The following is a 21,011-nucleotide window of genomic DNA, read 5'->3' on the forward strand; positions in this document are numbered from 1 at the left end:
CATTCAATGAAGAATTGAATCTGAATATTTCGCTCTTCTCATTTAAACATTCACTTAAACAATGGCACTGATATATTCTTATAAACATACATATGCCAGAAATTCGGTTTAGATTAGTCTTTAATCTAATGAGCAGATATAGTCCTGCGTCACCCTTTCGTACAACCCTTAGGGCTGCATATCTTGTAGTTTTCTATGGTAAATTAGGACCCCTCACCATTTTAGGAGGGGGGCTCCTATACAAATGAAATACAAATTTCCTCATAACTCTACAACTAATCAAGCAAATGGTACCAAATTTCGAATGTTGGGGGTTTTGTAGGCAGGATTTTTTGTGATAGTTTGAGACCCCTCATCCCTGAGGTAGGGGAATAAGAACTCTCATAAAAACTGCAAATAAGCATTGTCAGCACTATAAGAGGGCTAACAGTAAAGTAGCCACATATTTTGCCAAAATAGCGTTTAAGTAGCATTTAAGGCAACTTAAATGCTTATTGGCTAGCTTTTAAATTGCATTGGAAATGCTTATTGGTTACCTGGGTAATCGAACTCGAGAAATTTTAAACTCTTTCATAAAACATAACAAGACCACCAAAAACTTTCTGCAGCCCCCCGCAGAAATCAGCTCTGTCTACGTTGATTTGTTTTCCTAGGTCTACTGACCTCTATTACTTTCCTTCAGTTGGGTTCGAACGAGCGACAACGAGTAAGGAGAGGATCACCCCGAGGATCGAAATGGTACTTTTCATGAAAAGGTTTTCCGTGAAATGGGACATTCCGCGTAAGGTTTTTCGCGAAATGGTATTCAGCGAAATGTTATACAATCACGGCGAATATTTAAGTGCTATCCGCTTTATTTTATCTGGCCAAGTAACAGGGGGATTGTTTTCTACTTTATTGTGAGGAAAAATTGAAAATTTGTAAATTAAACTACCCGTGCTCTCATAGTGACGTAACTGCCAAAATGAGTTATCTTAGGTTGAGCTCCTCAGAAACTTGCTAAACTCGAGATTGTGACAGATTCACGATTTATGTACAACACATTTTAATTTGTGGCAATACGAAGTTTGCCGGGTCAGCTAGTAGCGTATAGCCTCTTATCCAGCAACTTCTATCTCTATCTCCTCGTGGTAGGGTAACCAGCCATATGTTCCTCGATATAGGGAGGTCTAGGACAAACTATGGGATGCATGAGCCAATAAAAAATATGTGTCGTGTATTTGAGAATTGTTTCGAGTGCTTCGATTTTAATTTGTGTAGACGTGTTATTAAAAGTAATTTTGTAAGAGCGTTAACAGTGTGATGTTAAAAGATGTTTATGTTATTTGTAAATTAATTTAAGTGGAGTCATTGGGGTTGTTTTCAAATAAATAAATAAATAAATAAATAAGTAAATAAAGTCGACGTTTCGAAGGGTATCCCTTCATCCTCAGGATGAGGATACCCTTCGAAACGTCAACTTTAAATGAAATATAAATATTTTCGCACGAAACCCGTGACCAAAAGCCAGTACCATATTTATTTAAAAGTTTGTTAAAGTAACATGAAATCTACTGTATTGTAATGGTTCATAGAAAAATTTCCAATCGATTGATACCAATATCTTTAAAATCTATTGAGGGATGACTGAGTTATAAGCGTGCAAACTATAACCACTTTTCGTTACGCTCTAGTAATTTACGTAACGTGTCAAGTAGGCAAATCGGCCTGTACGATGAGGGATTCCCTGGTGGTTTCCCCGGGTTCGGTAGCAGTACCAGTCCTTGGATTTTCCATTTTTCTGGAAATTCGCCTACTTATAGGCAGTTCTAAAGCGTCTCTCTAAACATAACAGAATATGCTTGGGTCGTCGCTTTCAGTGCCTCGTTCGGAATCCCGTCAGGACCGGGTGCTTTCTTCGTTTTTAGACCTCTGGCAACCGCAATAAGCTTCTCATTCGTTACCAGAATGAGGGCTTGACCGTACGGGGTCGTAGGCCACATCACTGAATTGTGTTGCGGGAATAACCATTCCATGATGACCTTTAGCTGCGGAGTAGATGCACCCGTCATCTTTTTCATCATCACCTGATAAGCACTACCCCAGGGGTTTGAATCCGCAGTACGGCATAGCTCCTGACAACGAGATTTATAGCTACGCCTAACCTCTTTGTTGAGCGCCAACCTGGTCGCTCTATGCTCAACTCCGCATGCTTCGACATTCGCATCGATTCGGACCCTCTGCATACGCCTTCTCACTCTGTGGCATCTGGAGCCGTGGAGACTGATGGTCTCGTTCTACCAGCATACCGGGCGACGACCGTTCGTTGGCTGCCCACTTCTAGGCATAGTTGTGTTACATGCACATGTTAGGATGTTGGTCTGCTTATTGGTATTCAGGTTAGAGCGATTGCTCTCTGCGCTGAGTGCTTCAACGAATTGGTCTTTATCGAAGGCTTTTGCTTTCCACCTCCACCCGGTTGACCTCAACCTACGTGACCGTGGCCGTCGTGCAATCGTATATCGTAGAGCTTGGCGGTAGCTATGCGTGTAATCATCGAACACCCTCCAGCCCATGTTGGCTAGCAACGTTGGGCCGCAGAAAGTAATATCGATTGTTGTACCCCCTGGCAAAAGGTACTGACGGAACCTGTGATTGCCAGACTCACGTCCAGTTTGAACAATACTTCTAGTCAGTTTTGGGCACCTGCTACCCCACTAGACTGCCCAGGCATAGAAGTCGCCTCCAATGACAATCGGCTTGTGTTGATTACTGACTAAGACGTACTAAAGGGGGACGCATAAGGTCAAGTTCAAATAGAATGTCGTGAGGTTTTGCTTATTCTGGGGTTGAAGGTATGATGGCTCTGTTTGTTTCCATATTGTTGCTACTATTAACGGTAGTGAAATTTTTATTCAATTCCAAAGAGGTTAATTGGTTACCCTTTTTGGAAATTTACGCCTGGGTTCCCCTACCTGAGTCGTTTTTATTCACTCATAGCAAATTTGTTTATTTTTTGTGTTCATTTGCTCCTATCTGACAGATAAAATTCATCCAGTTGGAGTAAATAAAAGATTCGCTTGTAGTAAAGTATTCATTTGTCTCTATCAATTTCGTATATTCAATCACGTTTTTTTTATACTTTCAGATCCTAAAAATGGCTCCAAATGAAATTACTACTAAGCAGTTTTCGTAAGCAACTATCTCTATATAGTAACCATTAAATACATGAATGAATTTATTTACAGGCTTGTCCCAAAGATTATAAATGGTGGTATTGCAGGTATTATAGGAGTTTCCTGTGTGTTTCCATTAGACCTAGTAAAAACACGTCTTCAAAATCAACAAGTTGGATCAAATGGAGAGAAGCTATATAAATCTATGTACGTATTATTAACACGATATAGAAAAGAATTTACCACGTGAAAGAAATGAATTTACCATTTACTTGCTCTTTTTTTGAAACGATGGTTCTACAATTGATGAAGGGACGGTAGGGGAAAGAAATGAAAAATTTTTTTTTTTTTTTTTTTGGTGAAGGAGGGGGAAGAGCGGAAAGGAAGGGGGGGTATTGGTAGCTATGCTTGACAAGTAGTCATTTTGACTCCTACCTTTTGTCCAATGCTGGAAGGTGCATGAGTCGAACCAAGCTGTAATCTGAGATTATAACCGGATTCGAACCCACAACACCCTCCAGGGCATGTGGTTCGCTGGTACTTGTACCTTTGAACCATAGAGGCGCTGGACAAAAGGAGACCGCAAAATCCACAAGGTACTGCACGTGACGCTGTTCGTCCGTCAGCGTATGTTAGCCGCGTTTCTCGGCGCGGGTTTCCGCTCTTCCCCCTCCTTCACCAAAAAAAAAAAAAAAAAATTTCATTTCTTTCCCCTACCGTCCCTTCTTCAATTGTAGAACCATCGTTTCAAAAAAATATTAATATATGTATGACCTCATTCCAAGGTCAAGACTAAAATCTTGAGATTAGTCTATTTACTTGCTGCTAGTTTAATTCACGTTTTGTATTAAACTACACCATGAATCCACAGTTGATAAATACCTCTAGATCATCTGAGAAGTTGTAAGTCTTAAGCCGTATTAACGACGTCACTAGTCACTAGACACAACCACGAACCAGTGACGTAGCTAGGATTTCCGTGGTGGGGGGGAGGGTGGCAAGCCATTTTTTATTACAGAAGTTTTAAATCTAATAGGTTCACTCGCCTCTAGAGGGAGGCCAAGTTATTATGCAGAAAACCGTTTGTTTCAAGGAATATATCAATGTTTATGTTACTGAATTTTCTTTCGAATCAATTAATTAATTTATTTAACTAAGTATTCATGTAACACAAGTAACTTTCTAATGGTTTTCAAAAGCTTGTGTATAATATGATTTCTGCTAATCAGTTTGGTGCTGAGAATATTTTACAGGCTTTTTAAAGACTGCATAGCTTCTGGCACTCTCGCATTGAGCCTATTTTTTCCTCTGCAAGATGCTTTGATCAATGAGCATACGCCGCACAAAGCTGATGATGTACAAAGCGCTAATCAGACCGGTAGTCCCATTCTTCAGCTGATGAATTTCTCGCCAGATCTCTTAGAGATCGAGAACCGGCACGCAGTTGTCGTTTGTAGACACTCCACGGTTAACTTCCGTTGCGTCTCCTATTGCTATATCGCCGTTGAGGTGCCAATCGAAACAGTGCTTCCTCCTGTCGACCACCTCGCGCTCGTTTGGGATTAGATCCCCTTCCTCGTCCCTACACATGTCCGATTTAGGTGTGTAGCCCTTACTTTTTCGTAAAACTTAAGCCTGTCATTAACCCGGAATTGTTGTCCAGCTCCTCAAGATCTCTGTCCTCCTTCTGGCGATTTTTCCTGGTCAAATCATTCCGCGCTCGTTAATACTTGGCTAAATTCTCTCTCGTGGCTATGCTTAGACAGTTTTTCTAAGCTCTTTTTTCCCTCTCGATCGCTTGGTCACATTCCCCGTCAAACTAATCATTTCGTGCACTTGAGGTTTCCACTCCTAGCCCCGCGATTGCGGCCTCGTTGACGACCGAGCGTATCATACTCCATCCATTTTCGAGATCCACATTTAGATTCACAGAAGAAGGCAGAGCTTTATCCAGTAGGCACGCGTAGTTTTCGACAACTGGCGGGTTGTTTAACTGCCGAATGTTTAACCGAGAAGGGCGTATAAATTACAAGATAATAATCCGAGTCGATATCTGCACCCCGTAAGGAGCATACGTTGGTGATGTTCGAGAAAAACCGGCCCTTGATGAGAATATGGTCGATTTGGTTCAAAGTTCGTTGGTTAGGTGATCTAGTAGAATCAATATATATAGAATGCCAGTGTCGCTGTTTTACTACGGGACTCATTGTGGTAAACATGATGCTAACAATCTGTATCAAGTCTGTGAATCGGGAACTTCATTGTCAAAGTTGCTCATTGTTATTTATCTGTTCTTTATCTGTGCGCTCGTTGGTGTTGTCATCAGTGCGCTCATCGCTGTGTTTTCATGCCAGTGAAATGTTTTTAAACGTTCTTTTTCTTTTCGTCTGGATGAATTGAATCCCACAACTGCGCCCTTTTGCACCGATTTTTTTCAGAAATTTGCAGCAAGTGAAGTTTCCAATCACATTACTTGGCAGCCATATTTGAAATTTTAAACTGGTTGTCAAAGTTTGACAATGAGATTCCTTTTTGATGAATCTCAGGCACACACACATATGCATATATACTGTAAATACATTATCTGAACAAGTGTGATGTTTACCACGCGCACTGCAGCGACACTGGCATTCTATATATATTGATTATACTGGTGATCTCCAGGTGGCTTTGTGGATATTTTTGTGGGAAAAGACAGTGCTTCTGATCACCAAGTCTATAGAAGCTGCAAAGTTGATGCATCGCTGGCCTCCGCAACACGCATAACAGAGGGTGCTAGTGTGCTAGCAAAATGTGTAGGACGATGGTTTTTAAAGGATTTTCTTCTATGTGTCATGTCAGTTCGTCAGTGTTATTAGTGTATCGTCATCATTTATAAACGGTTTCGTTGCATTGAAAATGAACAATGATTCCCAAGCATTTACTGAGCATAAACGACTAAAAATTTTTAAAAAATCATTATTTTTTTATATCAGATTTGGATTTTGCAGTCTTTTGCGTTTATTTTGATACTAATTTTGTAATGATCCGATCACAGGAAGTGGCCGAAAAATGATCATTTTTTTTCCTGTGTTTTTTTTCTTCATCACTGCGACCAGTATAGTTGATCTATTGTGATATCGCCCGGGTGTTTTGCTGTATGATCTGCACTGCATTTCTTTTTGCTAATCGCTATTGAATGAGCGATATGCTTATTAAATTTTATGCGTGCTTGTGTGTATTGGGGTTTACCCTTCCTTCAAAGCTTGATCTACATTATCCACTTATTCCTTACTGCCAGTACTATCCCATATTATAGCCTTCGGAAAGCAATATTTATGTGCCCACCCTGCAAAACTGAATTGAATGGCAAAAGTATCCGTACCTATTTGGCTGAGAAGTTAAATTACTTGCCGGCTCAACCGATGGATGCTGCTATTTCAAATCAATTTCAACGATCGCTAAGTGACAAAGTAGATCGTCTTATGCAAAACCGTAATGAACAAAGCTCAACAGTCACATCTTGGCCCAAGCTAGGAGTTAAACGTCGTCGCGCTGATAACGTAGAGTTGAATAATGATCAAACCGCGCGAGATTTGGCTGATCGTGGCACTAGCACGATAGATTTTAGTGATCTGTCGGTTGCCAATATTACACCCGCTCCCCGCCCGGCTAGGTGGTGGCTGTATCTATCCGGCTTTCAACCCAATATAACTAATGCCGATGTGACGAAAGTTGTGTCTCGATCTTAATGAAGAAGACAGTTTTTGCTATCTACCTACCACCCGACCGTAGATCTGATTTTGTCTCCATAGAAAATCATATTAGTTCAATTGGCTCCATTCTTACACGCTTAGACGGTAGTGATCGCGCGATTATTCTCGGAGACTATAATCAACCCGGAATAGTGTGGAAACGTATGGATGATGGTACCCCTACTGCTGAGTTTCTACAGTCCAACATATCTGCAGCATGTTCCACGCTATTGGATGGGTTAAGTCTACACAACCTAACGCAAATTAACCATGTAACTAATGGCAACAGTCGCCTGCTCGAATGGGCACTCGTTAATGACGCAGCTTTATGTGAAGTGTTTGAAGCGAGTGAACCACTGCTACCACTCGATTCAAATCAGCCAGCGCTTGACACTTCTGTCAGTCTAACAGAGCCGGTACAATTCGTGGATATCCCAGACATTCCGAGTTTGGATTTCCGCAGAGCTGATTTTGAGTCACTGAACATTGCCGTTTCTCAAATTGATTGGCAGTTTCTGGAGTCCTCCCCGCCTGTTGATGAAGCCCTGGAATATTTCAACTCGGCTATTATGTCAACAATCGCTCGTTTTGTTCCTTATCGAAGACCAGCTCGAAAAGCTCCTTGGACTAATCAGCATCTCCGGCTGTTAAAAAGACAGCGCTCCTCAGCTCTGCGAGCATATTGCAAACGACGATGTCCAATTTCTAAACTACACTTCAACCGTATTAGCAGCGTCTACCGAAAATATAACCGATACCCCTACAAGTAGTACACCTTTCGAATGCAGAACAATCTTAGACGCAATCCTATGTTATTTTGGTCATTCGTAAATACCAAACGTAAAGAAGCGGGGCTACCGGTTGACATGTTTCTTGGTGATAGTCATGGCAGTTCGCTAGCTGAAAAATGCGCTCTCTTTGCTGAAAACTTTCAAGGTACACTCCATAACACTACTGCCTCGAGTGCTGAAGTCGATGGTGCTCTACGCAACTTACCAATGTTATTAATGCAACTTACCAATGTTATTAACCAACTTAGCAATGATATTCCAATAGTTGTTTTTTTTTTAATTTTATTTAACTAGAAGGCAATTTTTACACATAGGTATTATACAGCCGAGCATCAAATAATTAAAACATCTTTCAGCTAAACCTTAACCTATAGTTAGTTTTGGGTTACCGATTACCCGCGGCATCTCGGGGTTAATTGTATCTCACTCACGCCCATATATGCACTCATACATTCATAAACACACACACACTCTCACTCACACTTTCGCACAAAGAAGGGGATGGAGGAAATCTTAATCTAACTTAACCTAGCCTATACTAATATTAGTTTTGGGAATCGGTTACCCGCGATTCATTTGGGGTTAGTAGAGCAAAAATGATCATGAGAGTCTTTTACATATATCAAATAAGGATTTTAGCATTCACAATAAAATTATTAATGATTTTCATAAAGGTCGCATCGTTCATTCCAACTATGTCTCGAACTGGTAATCCAGCCTTTCTTCTAGCCTGTCTCAGGTCGTTCAACATAACCGCACGAAGATCGCTGTATTGATTACAACGCCAAACGATATGATCAATGTCACCGTAGCCTTGACCGCAATCGCATATATTGGTAGATGACAGTTTTATTCTGAAAAGATGAGCATTTTGTAAATAGTGATTGGAAACTATTCGGGAGAAATTTCTAATGAGAGATCTGTTGAATTCATGCCCAGAGAACCATGGGTTTCTCTTAGCTGACGGAAGAACACTATAACAATGTCTTCCTAAGGTGCTCTTCGACCATTGTTGTTGCCACCTACCCAAAGCACTGTCTTTCAAGAGTGGAAAGAAATCATTTGGTTCATTTTCACGTTGGAAAATGGTACCATTGAAAGCCCCTCGCTTAGGTGAAGTATCCGCCGATTCGTTACCCATAATTCCCGAGTGAGACGGAACCCAATAAATTAAGATATTGTAATGATATTCTTGGAAATATCTGAACAGTTTCTTAAGCATTAATACAGCTTGACAACTCTTGTGACTAACCGATGATCGCAGGGCTTCTATAGAGCTCGCGCGCGGTGCAGATTAAAAAGTTACCTGGATAAAGTGACTTTATATACTGACAAGTGTATAAGATAGCTGATATTTCGGCTGTGAAGACTGAACAAGGATAATCCAACTTAAAACAAACTTCATGTTTGACGTTATAGACACCAAAACCAACATTTTCGTTTATTAAAGAGCCATCAGTGAAGAGTATATTTTCCTCTTCATAAGCAGCCATTTTTCGTTCAGAAACAATCCGCACTTGTACCGCAAAACCAGGTATAGGAATACCGGAAAGCTCATCCATTAAGGAAGTATCCGTTAACACCTCCTGCATCCTTTCAAATAAATCTAAATCAAAGCTATGTAGGAAGGTAGCTTCTGAAGATGGTATCGTTAAACACTCGCGGTAGCAAGTCAGAAATCTTGACTCCGGTTTTAAATCAAACAGCAGATCTAACTTTTTCATCAATCCAGTAGACCTGATATGATTACCAACCAAATATCGGCAATTCAACTCGCATAAACGATTGTATAGAGGTGGTACGCCAGAGATTACTTCAACTGACATTATATGCGTTGAAATCATCACATCAACTACATTTGCGGAAACGATCGTCTGTTGATAGATGTTGAGGCCAGCGTTACCAACCGGTTTTTACGAAAATCTGGAAAACGAGAATAAAAGTGTCTGGAAAAGTCTGGCTGCCATTTGCTCCAATGAAAGACAATGTTTGGAAAACGTCTTTTTTTGTCTGATTGGGCATCAAAAAGTCTGGAAAATCCAGACAAATCTGGAAGGTTGGCAACGTTGGTTGAGGCATTAATTTTCCGCGAAAACATGATTAGCTCTGTCTTGGAAGTTGAAAACTCAAAACCAATTCTATCAGCCCACAAACATAAATTCGATAAAGTTTGTTGTAAACTCAATATCATTAAAGTACTATTACCTCCTGATTGCCAAACACAACAGTCATCAGCATACTGAACCAAAATACAATCGGGCTCAATGCAACGGTCTATATCACAGACATAAAGGTTATACAATAAGGGACTTAATGCTGAACCTTGGGTCAGTCCAAGTGAACTACAGCGTACAACCTTTATCTCATTCTGATATGAAAAATAAAGCAGTTTGGATCTTAAAAGAGAATAAAACAATGAATTCATTAGCTTTGGAAGACCCAATTCATTAAGCTTTTTACAAAGAATGTCGATAAGGACCGAATCATAAGCACCCTTGATATCGAGGAAAACCACCGCAAGTTCCTTTTTCGACTCAAATGCAATCTGAATACCGGTTGCTAAAAGAGCTAGGCAGTCTCTAGTACTGCGTGAATGACGAAAGCCGTATTGAGTTGGGGAAAGAATTTTATTTTTTTCTGCCCAGCACTCTAGGCGACCAAGAATAATTTTTTCCAACGTCTTTCGAGCACATGGAAGCAAACCGATAGGTCTATACGAATCATACGAGCTAACATTTCTACCGGGTTTAGGAACTGTGACAATCTTGACATGGGTCCATGATTCAGGAATAGCGCTATTACTAAACATCCAATTGAAGGATAGCAACAACAGATCTTATGCTTGAGAAGGGAGATTCTTAATTAAAGAAAACCGGATATTATCTATACCGGGCGACGAATTGTTACAGAGCATTTTCCAGCTCTGTTAATGTGAAACTTTGATCGAGAAATCCAAAACTGTCGGAAGCGTTTTCAAATGATTGAGTACCAACTGGGACAAAAGGAGGACATATTTTGTCGACAAATTCCTCAATCCAATTAGCATTATGCTCATTAACATTGGATGGCCGTGGTTCAAAATTACGCATTCGGCGAGCAGTTGACCAAAGAGACGACATGGAGGTTTCACGTGTTAAAGACTCAACATACGTCTTCCAATAGTTTCGCTTCTTTGATTTCAAAACTTGTTTACTTCGTGCTTCAATCTTCTTATACTCCAAAAAATGCCCAAATAAACCCGACTTGCGAAAGCGTTTGAACGCTGCAGACCGACATTTAACTATTTCGGTGCATTCGCTATCCCACCAGATAGTAGGGGGTTTTGAACGGTTAGGGCTGGTATTAACTGGTTTAGTCTGCGAGCGATATGCTGACTCAATCATGAGATTTGATAAGAATGGGTAAACTTCTTCATTTGGAGGGACCCGTCCATTTTGTATACCCCTGGAAACTTCCTCTCTATAGCAAATCCAGTCGACATTTTTGCAAATATTTAATGGAGGCTGAGCTATGACTTGGGATTTAGCCATATATTCCAAGTGGATAGGAAGGTAATCGTTACCGGCAGGGTCATTGATCACATTCCAAGTGCAATTAAGCGCTATAGATGATGAACATAGAGATAAATCAATTCTGCTACATTTAGCAGGAGGACAAGCAATACGTGTGATTTCACCGGTATTTAATACAGAGAGACTGAATTCATCTATGATATCATACAACACTGTTGCTCTGGAATCATCGTATGGTTCACCCCATAAGCAACCATGCACGTTAAAGTCTCCTAGCAAGAAAAATGGACGAGATAATTTGGAAACTAAGTTTCTCAAACTGATGGGATTCAGTCTACTTGGAAGAGGTGGAATATACACTGAAGCTATGCAAAATTCTTATTCTGAAACTTCTACAGTAACTGCCACTGCTTCAATCTGAGACACATCTGAAAGTTCAATTCTACGATATGAATAGGATTGCTTGATTTCAAGCAGTACTCCGCCAGCTCTCGATTCACGATCTAGACGAACAATATTATAAGAAGGAACATTGAAAGACAAATCAGATGTTAACATGGTTTCACAAATAGCAAAGCAGTCAATTCCGTTTACGAGGTCGTGCGCCAGTCAAACTACCATTAGGTAACTCATACTCATCGTCTGAGAGATTACTAAGCGTATTGTAAAAGTTCTCATGTTCTACATCATTAGAGACAACTGAGCGGATAACTTCCGCGTAGCTCATTTTGGACTTCTGCAAAACTCGTGTTTTAGTAAGCTTAACACGTTGCTTGTATAATTGCCAGTCTCGCTTCGAATCATGAGAACCCTTGCAGAGTATACAAATATTCTCCTTTGTTGTACATCGCCTTCCTTGTGGTTTTCACCACATTTACCACACCGTGGTTTATTCGCGCAGAAATTCTCTGTGTGACCAAAACGAGAACATTTATCGCACAGCATCAATTTTGGGGTGTATAGTCGTACCGGAATTAAAACGTGATCAATTTCAAGGTAATCAGGAATGATTGGGCCTTCAAACGTGATGCGATAAAAGTGACACAAAGAATAATGCTTTTTGCCATCCTTTACATGGCTTTCAGCAAGTTGATGACAATCTAAGATCGAAACCGAAGGAATGCGAGAATCTTTGAACTTCCCCGTGCCAACCTTGATAACGTAATCACCAGGAAGGTCAGCCTGGTAAACGACGCCGTCAATTTCTATATCTTCTGCCGGAACATAAACGCGGTATAACCGGCTTAATAGTTCGTTTTGAACAAAGCTATTCGCTTCTTCCCGGTCGGTAAACACAATCCTCAACTTGCTGAACGTAACTTTTCGGACTTCTTTCACCGTTTTGAAACGCTTTTGCAATTCCGCAGATACAAGAAGCACGTTAATCGATTTTTCTTTCTGCCTAATGAACACTTTGAAGGGACCTTTCATAAATTCTGGGTAACGTCTAACTCTTTTGGGGACTAATTCGTCCCCGTCCATGGTTCCTTGGTGGAGCTTAAATGCTCCGGAAAAAAACTTTCAAACTAAGTTTAATAGCAATAGATAAGAACACAACGCGAGAGAACAATAGAATACTTATCTTTTCAAACTTGTCGGTAAAAAGATCTTCACAAAAGCTGGAATTATTGAACAATTGATCACTAAACTATTATATACTCCTTGTCGAATTGCACAGGGAGAGCAGTAGAAATTGTTCACGTCACTACTTGGAAATTCAGTCACTTTGTTCGAGCCACGTACAGTACTTAATTTGGCGATTTATTTTAGGTTTTTGATCACAGGTAAGTAAATTTATTACAGGTGAATATTTCTTCTTTATAGGTGAGTATTTCTTCCTTACAGGTGAGTGTGTTCATTATTCGAGTTCGAGAGTCTTCTTCCACTTTACAGGTAAGTTATTTCACTTCAGTTTCCTTTACAGGTTTCCCGGATCTTCACACAATTGTGCAGGTAAGTAAAACGCTTAGTTTCTATAAATTCTATAACTGCATTATCACTAGATTTCTTAATTCAATTCATAATTCAATATGATACAATTTGTATTTGCACTTGTAATTTGCTTCGGGTTGAACGTAAACACTACAGATGACGTTTCGTTGCTGCTGCCAGATTCGTAGAAAGAGAAGCATTGAGTGTGTCGGCGACGCTTTTATACTGTAGAGCCCGGAAGTCAGAGACGAGCGAAATGGCTATATACTGCTCGAATCAGTTTTCGCGAATGTTCCCTTTATCGGCTGTGGATCATCATCCAGGGTTGTACACCCTACCCTCAGAAATGCCAATTTCTGGTTTTCCCCAAGTCGATCCGACGAGCGTGAGTGGATGGTACTTTCATTTGGGTAGATTGGTAGTAGCGTGTATACTGAAAAGCGATGATGTTGTTGGTCGAGCTGGCATCTCTGGTGCGGATGACGTCTGGTCATGTCAAGCGATGTATCCCAATAGAAAATTTTGACAGATGCTGTTTTACGCATCTATCGACCAAATAGGATGCCGAAGAAATCAACCAATTAATCAACCGACTTCGTCGGATCGCGTTGGGTGGTTGTCTCCGTCACCCGACGCATTGGTATATTTAATCTGTTACCGTCGGGTAACGATTAAATCAGATGATGATCGGTTTACTCTGTACAGAATGATGTTTTGACAGCTAAGTCTGATTGATTTTTGAACAAGGCCAGTTTACTTCTAATTTACTTGTTCTTTATTTGAATAGTTAGGTAAGTATCCTTTACATAAAAAGACAGCTGCATTGAATTTGTAACTTATTATCGCTATTTTAGTTGGAATTTCGCACTGAAAATTATCGTGCGACAATTTTTTCCTATCGGATTGTGGAGCCACACAACGGAAATAGAGGTTAGGTCCAGTAACAAGCTGCTCTTGACTCGGTTTATATCTTCCTTAAAGGAACTCCGTCCGGATCTGCGTCGCCGTCAATAAGGCATGGAATCGAAAAGCTCCTGCGACAAGTTCATCTCCTTTGTCACGATGGGAACGGATTGGTTCTGCGGAGGAAATTGATCGATTGGCTTCATGAAGGATGAGCAGGTTAGTGAAATTAAACTATAGGAGTCAATATAAGTGTTCGTGTATGTTCCGCAGAAGAGAGAAATTTCTTCAATGAACAGCTTTTTTCGATTCCAATTAATTACCTTCTGATCGTTACAGGTTGTCATCGCGCCGACGTCGCTCGTGCTATTTCAAGCAGTCTTCTTCGTTCAACTCGGTCTTGGGCCGCTGGTCGCTAATTCTCAGAAGTCGAAAGTCGCTTTTAAACTGGTCGAGCGATCCCGCACGGTGGGCATCTCTGTTCCTGAGGCAGGAGGAGTTGTTCCCCCCTACTCCCCCCTACTTTTCCCCCGATTTAGTAGGTTCGCGTCGGCTGGATCGCCCGATTTTGGACCCGACGAATCGGCCGATTGTTGCAACGACGCTTATGGGAGTTTAACAGGGCGATCTACCGATTCGTCGGTATGTTTAATCGATCGACTAAAACCGACTAAATTGGCTGTTTAGTCGGGTGATGAAATAAAGGTGTCTGATGGAACCAAATGAAATAGGTTGATTAATCGGGAGATAAAATTTGTCAATATATCGACGAAATAGGTGGATTAATTGGTGTATGTAGTTAACTTGCCTACCAAAGCCGATCGAATCGGTGGAGGAATCAGATGACGAAATACGTAAATCATACGAAATAGGTGGATTAATCGATGGAGAAAATTTTGTAACCTACGGAACCATACGAAATAGGTCGATTATTCGGGACATAAAATTTATCAATACAGACAAAATAGGTGGATCAATTTGAGCATTATATTGAAGTCTATAGAACCAAACCTAATTCTAATAAAAATGCTCCTAATAATGCCCTGAAAGTGGCCCTCTTCAACAACTCCTCCTGCCTCAGGAACAGAGATGCCCACCGTGCGGGATCGCTCGACCAGTTTAAAAGCGACTTTCGACTTCTGAGAATTAGCGACCAGCGGCCCAAGACCGAGTTGAACGAAGAAGACTGCTTGAAATAGCACGAGCGACGTCGGCGCGATGACAACCTGTAACGATCAGAAGGTAATTAATTGGAATCGAAAAAAGCTGTTCATTGAAGAAATTTCTCTCTTCTGCGGAACATACACGAACACTTATATTGACTCCTATAGTTTAATTTCACTAACCTGCTCATCCTTCATGAAGCCAATCGATCAATTTCCTCCGCAGAACCAATCCGTTCCCATCGTGACAAAGGAGATGAACTTGTCGCAGGAGCTTTTCGATTCCATGCCTTATTGACGGCGACGCAGATCCGGACGGAGTTCCTTTAAGGAAGATATAAACCGAGTCAAGAGCAGCTTGTTACTGGACCTAACCTCTATTTCCGTTGTGTGGCTCCACAATCCGATAGGAAAAAATTGTCGCACGATAATTTTCAGTGCGAAATTCCAACTAAAATAGCGATAATAAGTTACAAATTCAATGCAGCTGTCTTTTTATGTAAAGGATACTTACCTAACTATTCAAATAAAGAACAAGTAAATTAGAAGTAAACTGGCCTTGTTCAAAAATCAATCAGACTTAGCTGTCAAAACATCATTCTGTACAGAGTAAACCGATCATCATCTGATTTAATCGTTACCCGACGGTAACAGATTAAATATACCAATGCGTCGGGTGACGGAGACAACCACCCAACGCGATCCGACGAAGTCGGTTGATTAATTGGTTGATTTCTTCGGCATCCTATTTGGTCGATAGATGCGTAAAACAGCATCTGTCAAAATTTTCTATTGGGATGAAATCAAAATGAAGACCCAGTAGCGGTTTTTTTGTAAAATAATTAATTGGACAGGTTCTCACCTTGTCCCTAGATTCAGAGGGCCTTGTATAGTTTCATTTCAGGTACAGCAGACTGGACCAGGTGAGTAGAGGGCATCGGATTCCCGAAACCAACGCAGGAACGAGAAACTAGGCGATTTGCTGCCGGCTGTCGTCGTTGTTTACGTTGGTGATGAAATTTCTGCTGATAGTGCAATCAGCAGCAGACAAGATTGGGAGCCGGTGGACTGCGATGTTTGGATGGATACTACACGAAGGAAATGATTTGGTGGATTTCTGGCCCCTAAGAACCAACGTCGTAAGTAACGCGGATAAAATTAGATGGAACGGGCTGGCCTTTGCACAGAGTAGTCTTTGATGCTGCAGTTGACTTGCTTTTCTGCTGTTAGGTAGGTAAATTTGCCCAGAGAAGATGAATTTACTCGTCAATTTCAGGTGAATCGTCGATAGTAGCCTACGATGCGGAGTGTGAAGGCAAGTGGAGGGGAGAATTTTGCCACTGACTAATCGATGGTTGCGGATGATTGCGACTAGTTGGACGATGATTACAGGGTTTTATGTTGCTCTACGATGACTTCAGAGTATCGGATAGTTTTGAGTTGTGGAATTGGCCAATTTCTGCGTTGACTTGTTGCGTTGCGTTGATAGGGAAACGTAGCAGTCGATGCGTAATTCCGTTTAACGAGTTAGTTGCGATTGATGTTCATGCCAGCGGTCATTAAGCGTGGGGACAAGTTCCCACATTTTGTCTTTGAGGGTCCAGACTGTTTGTAGCAAGAATTTGCGGTCGTTAGTCGTCGGTCGTTGGTCGTGGTATTTCCCTTGTGTACGAAAGCGTGTTGCTGACGATGGTGGTACGGTGTTGAGAGTTTATGTTGGTCAAATGTACATTGATTATGACCCATCGTGTAGCATTCCTTCTTAGAGGTCCGAAATTGACGATGTAGGTCTGCGTTGTGTTCCCGATGGCAATGTCGATGAAGATGGCAAGGTACGGAACGGTGATTGCCAACGAGGTTGGATGATGCGTTGTGCCTTATCGATTGCCGAACCTCATGGCGGTCGTCGGAGGAGTGCATAATTGTTCGTCGAAAATATTTTTTGCAAGCGGCCTTCGCGGGATAGCAGAAAGCGGTGTTGTCTTCTTCGGTGAGCTGCTCCATCAGCGTGTGATTTGGCATGGTGGCTGCGTTGGCGATGATTGGAGTAGTAGACTGAACGTAGGCGGAGCTTCCCGACACTACCCAACCGAGAACGGAGTTGATGAGCACGGGAAGGTTGTCGCCAAGTGGAATTCTGCCAGCAGCGTTGAATAGCTCGAAGAATATTTCCGCACCCAGGACAAGATCGATTGGACCAGTGCGGTAAAATGACGTATCGGCTAGGTGAATGTTGGGCGGAATTTCCCAAGAAGAGATGTCAACGGAAGTAGATGGAACATCGATGGTAACCTTCGGCAAAACGATAAAATCAAGAGGGTATGTATACTTGCTAAGACGGGACCGAATCGTGGTGTGTAGCTTGTACCGGGCATGCGTTGCAGACTGCCCAATGCCGGCGATAGGGAGATGAATCTTTTGTCGCTGCGCCTGAATTCGTTGCGAAAACGATTCGCTCATGAAGCAGCATTCACTTCCGGAATCTAACAGCGCCCGTGCTGCATGCTCGACTCCTTGGTTGTCGACGACGATGACAATAGCGGTAGACAAAAGAATTGTTTTCTGTCCGTGACCTACGGAAGCATTGCAGGCCGATTCCCCAATAATAGCAGAAATTGTAGCAGTAACTGGGTAGCTAGTCGATGGTGCTGGCGTCGATGGACGCTCTTCAGTGGCAGTTTCCTCCGTTGCATATAGATTGACCCTCTCGATGCAGAGTTGTGTGTGATGTCTGCTTCCACACTTTCGACAACTGCTGGTAGACAAACAGTCGTTGGTTGAATGACCTGTACGCAGGCAATTGCGACACAAACGAAGACGACGGACTTCTTTTTCCTTGTCGACTGTATTCAACCTCGTAAATGTTGGACACAAGTACAGCGGATGGCAATCGTTGCAGAGAAAACACTGTCGAAACTCGGGCTTGCTGGCTGCGTGGCTGGCTGCTGTTCGAGGTGTCTACTTCTTCACGAGGATGGATGGTTGGAGTTCTGCTGCACCACCTTGAATGTTTTGCAGCACGGTGACCCTTCTGTGGATGAACGACGTCAAATCCTTGAAGGAAGGAGTTTCTTTAGTCGAGGCGAATTCTTCCCAGTCTCTTCTCGTCTTGGAATCGAGGTAACTACTCAGCATGCGGATCAGTAAGATGTCCCAGAATTGCACTTGTTCACCTAACTGTTGTAACACCTTCACATTTGCCTCGAACCTTTCTACCAGTGAATTTAAGTCTAACGCGCACTCCCGTTTGAGCGTATTGAATTCGAATAACGAGTCTACATAGGTCTGTTTCAAACGCGACGTATTCTGATAGTGTTCAACCAATAATTTCCAAGCGACCGCGTAATTATTAGCACTAATTGGAATCGATTGTACAAGGTTTAGAGCATCACCAGATAATGACGACCGTAAATAGTAAAACTTCTGGATCAGCGAAAGTTCAACCGACGAATGCACTAACGACAAGTATAAATCGTGGAAGTTCAACCACGAATCTAGATCACCATTGAACACCGGTAGTTTAACGTCAGGTAAACGGATATGCGCGGATGACAGAGGGATGTGGCTTGATGTAGAAACTGTCATACACGAATTGTTAGATTTATTGTTGGCCAACAGGAAACCTTTTATCCGATAGTAAGTTGACTCGGTTTCCGTTCGCAGCTTCAGTTGCTCGTCCAGATTGGCCTCGTCCAACGTCTCAAGTTCCATTTGAACCGCGTTCATGTCATCCCAGAGTTTGACGAGGCTCTCAAGCCGTACTGGAACCTCAAAGGCGTCGTTTTCCTCATTGTAATCGGCCACGAATTGCTTGATGGAGTTGAATGACGTCAGCAGGCTTCTTTGACGCAGCTTCAGCGTCTTAATGCGGCGCTCGGTGGCCATTGTAGCAGGATAACTCGTCGACCAATCAAACGAAATGGCGGAATCTGAAAGGCAGAAGACCGCGCAGCACAAGCAGGGCAAATAAAAGAGTTGGAAAGCCAATTACCTTGTAAAGGCTTTAAAATGCCTTGAAAGTTAGCCGTTGCAAGGCTAGAAATGCATCCACGAACAAGCAGTTGGCTCTTTTCTCCTCAAAGCGTAGATTCTAGAACGGCAGGCGTAGTTGAATCCCCAAAACGGTTGTATCTGTCCAAAAGATGACCCAGTATGCGATGGCGTACAACAAAACTTCAGGCAGCAGCAGTAGCAATGGCGCTCACAGTGAGCGGTAACGATGGCGACGAAACAAAGCTTCCAACCAGAGACTAGAATGGCGACGAAACGACGCACTATCACAAAGTAAAATGCTGGGCAACGGAGTTCAACGTTGCATCCGGTTCGAAGGACCATATGTCGAATTGCACAGGGAGAGCAGTAGAAATTGTTCACGTCACTACTTGGAAATTCAGTCACTTTGTTCGAGCCACGTACAGTACTTAATTTGGCGATTTATTTTAGGTTTTTGATCACAGGTAAGTAAATTTATTACAGGTGAGTATTTCTTCTTTATAGGTGAGTATTTCTTCCTTACAGGTGAGTGTGTTCATTATTCGAGTTCGAGAGTCTTCTTCCACTTTACAGGTAAATTATTTCACTTCAGTTTCCTTTACAGGTTTCACACAATTGTGCAGGTAAGTAAAACGCTTAGTTTCTATAAACTCTATAACTGCATTATCACTAGATTTCTTAATTCAATTCACAATTCAATATGATACAATTTGTATTTGCACTTGTAATTTGCTTCGGGTTGAACGTAAACACTACAGATGACGTTTCGTTGCTGCTGCCAGATGCGTAGAAAGAGAAGCATTGAGTGTGTCGGCGACGCTTTTATACTGTAGAGCCCGGAAGTCAGAGACGAGCGAAATGGCTATATACTGCTCGAATCAGTTTTCGCGAATGTTCCCTTTATCGGCTGTGGATCATCATCCAGGGTTGTACACGGTTGATGTTTGCATAAACGGTACTGATTCGTGGTGCACGAACACTCCTGAGCAAACCAACAATACAACCGTACAGTTCGACAGCCGAAGAGCGAATGATTGAATCCAATAGTTGTTGTTGTTATTTTATTTGAGAGGTTTTACACTTTTGTGCATTCGCCTCTATTTAATAATTTAAGTACATTGGTTCTAAATGCTATCATACAAATTTGTGTCATGAAGGAATTTGATTAACCGATCTTCTGCCTGGCGGTCATTGCATAAAGTGTCTCGGATCGATGTTGTTATCCTGGCCCTTGGCCCTATAAACCCTTGGTTGGCTAATCGATCAACCTTTTCATTGCCAATAATGCCACAATGGGCAGGTATCCAACAGAAGGTGATATCCTGTCGGTTTTTAATTTTTATTTCTAGTTTTTGTATTAGAGCGTGTTTGGAGTTGCCAGATTCTAAGGCAGCACGAATTGCTGCTTGTAATTTTATCTTGGTCCTTGCAAATGTTGGACGGGTCGGGGGGGGGGGGGGGGGGGAATGCCTTGCGGCATTCCATTTTCTTCACTAAACTGTAAAGATCGAGTGCCGCCTATGGCGACCTGTCCTGTCCGAAAGGTGTACTGGCGCCAGTCAAGCAGATTTTTCTCTTCCAAAGCAGTAATGAGACGCAGATTGACCATCCTTTCGGATATTTTTCCAATACAGCTGGTTAGACTGACAGGTCTTTACCCATCAAGTTTATTCGCACTTCGACCGCTTTTCGGAATTGGGATCACAATACTATTTCGCCATTCTTCGGGAAAGCTTCCTGTTATCCATAGGTTGTTTATTATGTTCAGCAGCGTTTTTTTTTTGGCGGTGTACGGTAGTCTTTGCAACATTGGATAGCCAATTTCATC

General features: G+C 41.9%; 1 protein-coding gene across 2 annotated transcripts in view; it reads left to right on the forward strand.

Annotated features, from left to right (window-relative positions):
- LOC128736919 (mitochondrial glutamate carrier 1-like) overlaps nucleotides 1-21,011 on the forward strand; it is a 208,778-nt gene that overhangs the window by 46,876 nt on the left and 140,891 nt on the right. For both annotated transcript variants that reach the window (XM_053831430.1, XM_053831431.1), the window contains 2 exons: nucleotides 3,128-3,171; nucleotides 3,228-3,362. In XM_053831430.1, coding sequence (XP_053687405.1) covers nucleotides 3,137-3,171; nucleotides 3,228-3,362 — 170 coding nt within the window. In that variant the 5' untranslated portion in view covers nucleotides 3,128-3,136. The remainder of the gene's footprint in view (nucleotides 1-3,127; nucleotides 3,172-3,227; nucleotides 3,363-21,011) is intronic.

The sequence above is a fragment of the Sabethes cyaneus genome, chromosome 2, assembly GCF_943734655.1.
Source record: "Sabethes cyaneus chromosome 2, idSabCyanKW18_F2, whole genome shotgun sequence".
NCBI classification, from domain to species: Eukaryota; Metazoa; Arthropoda; class Insecta; order Diptera; family Culicidae; genus Sabethes; species Sabethes cyaneus.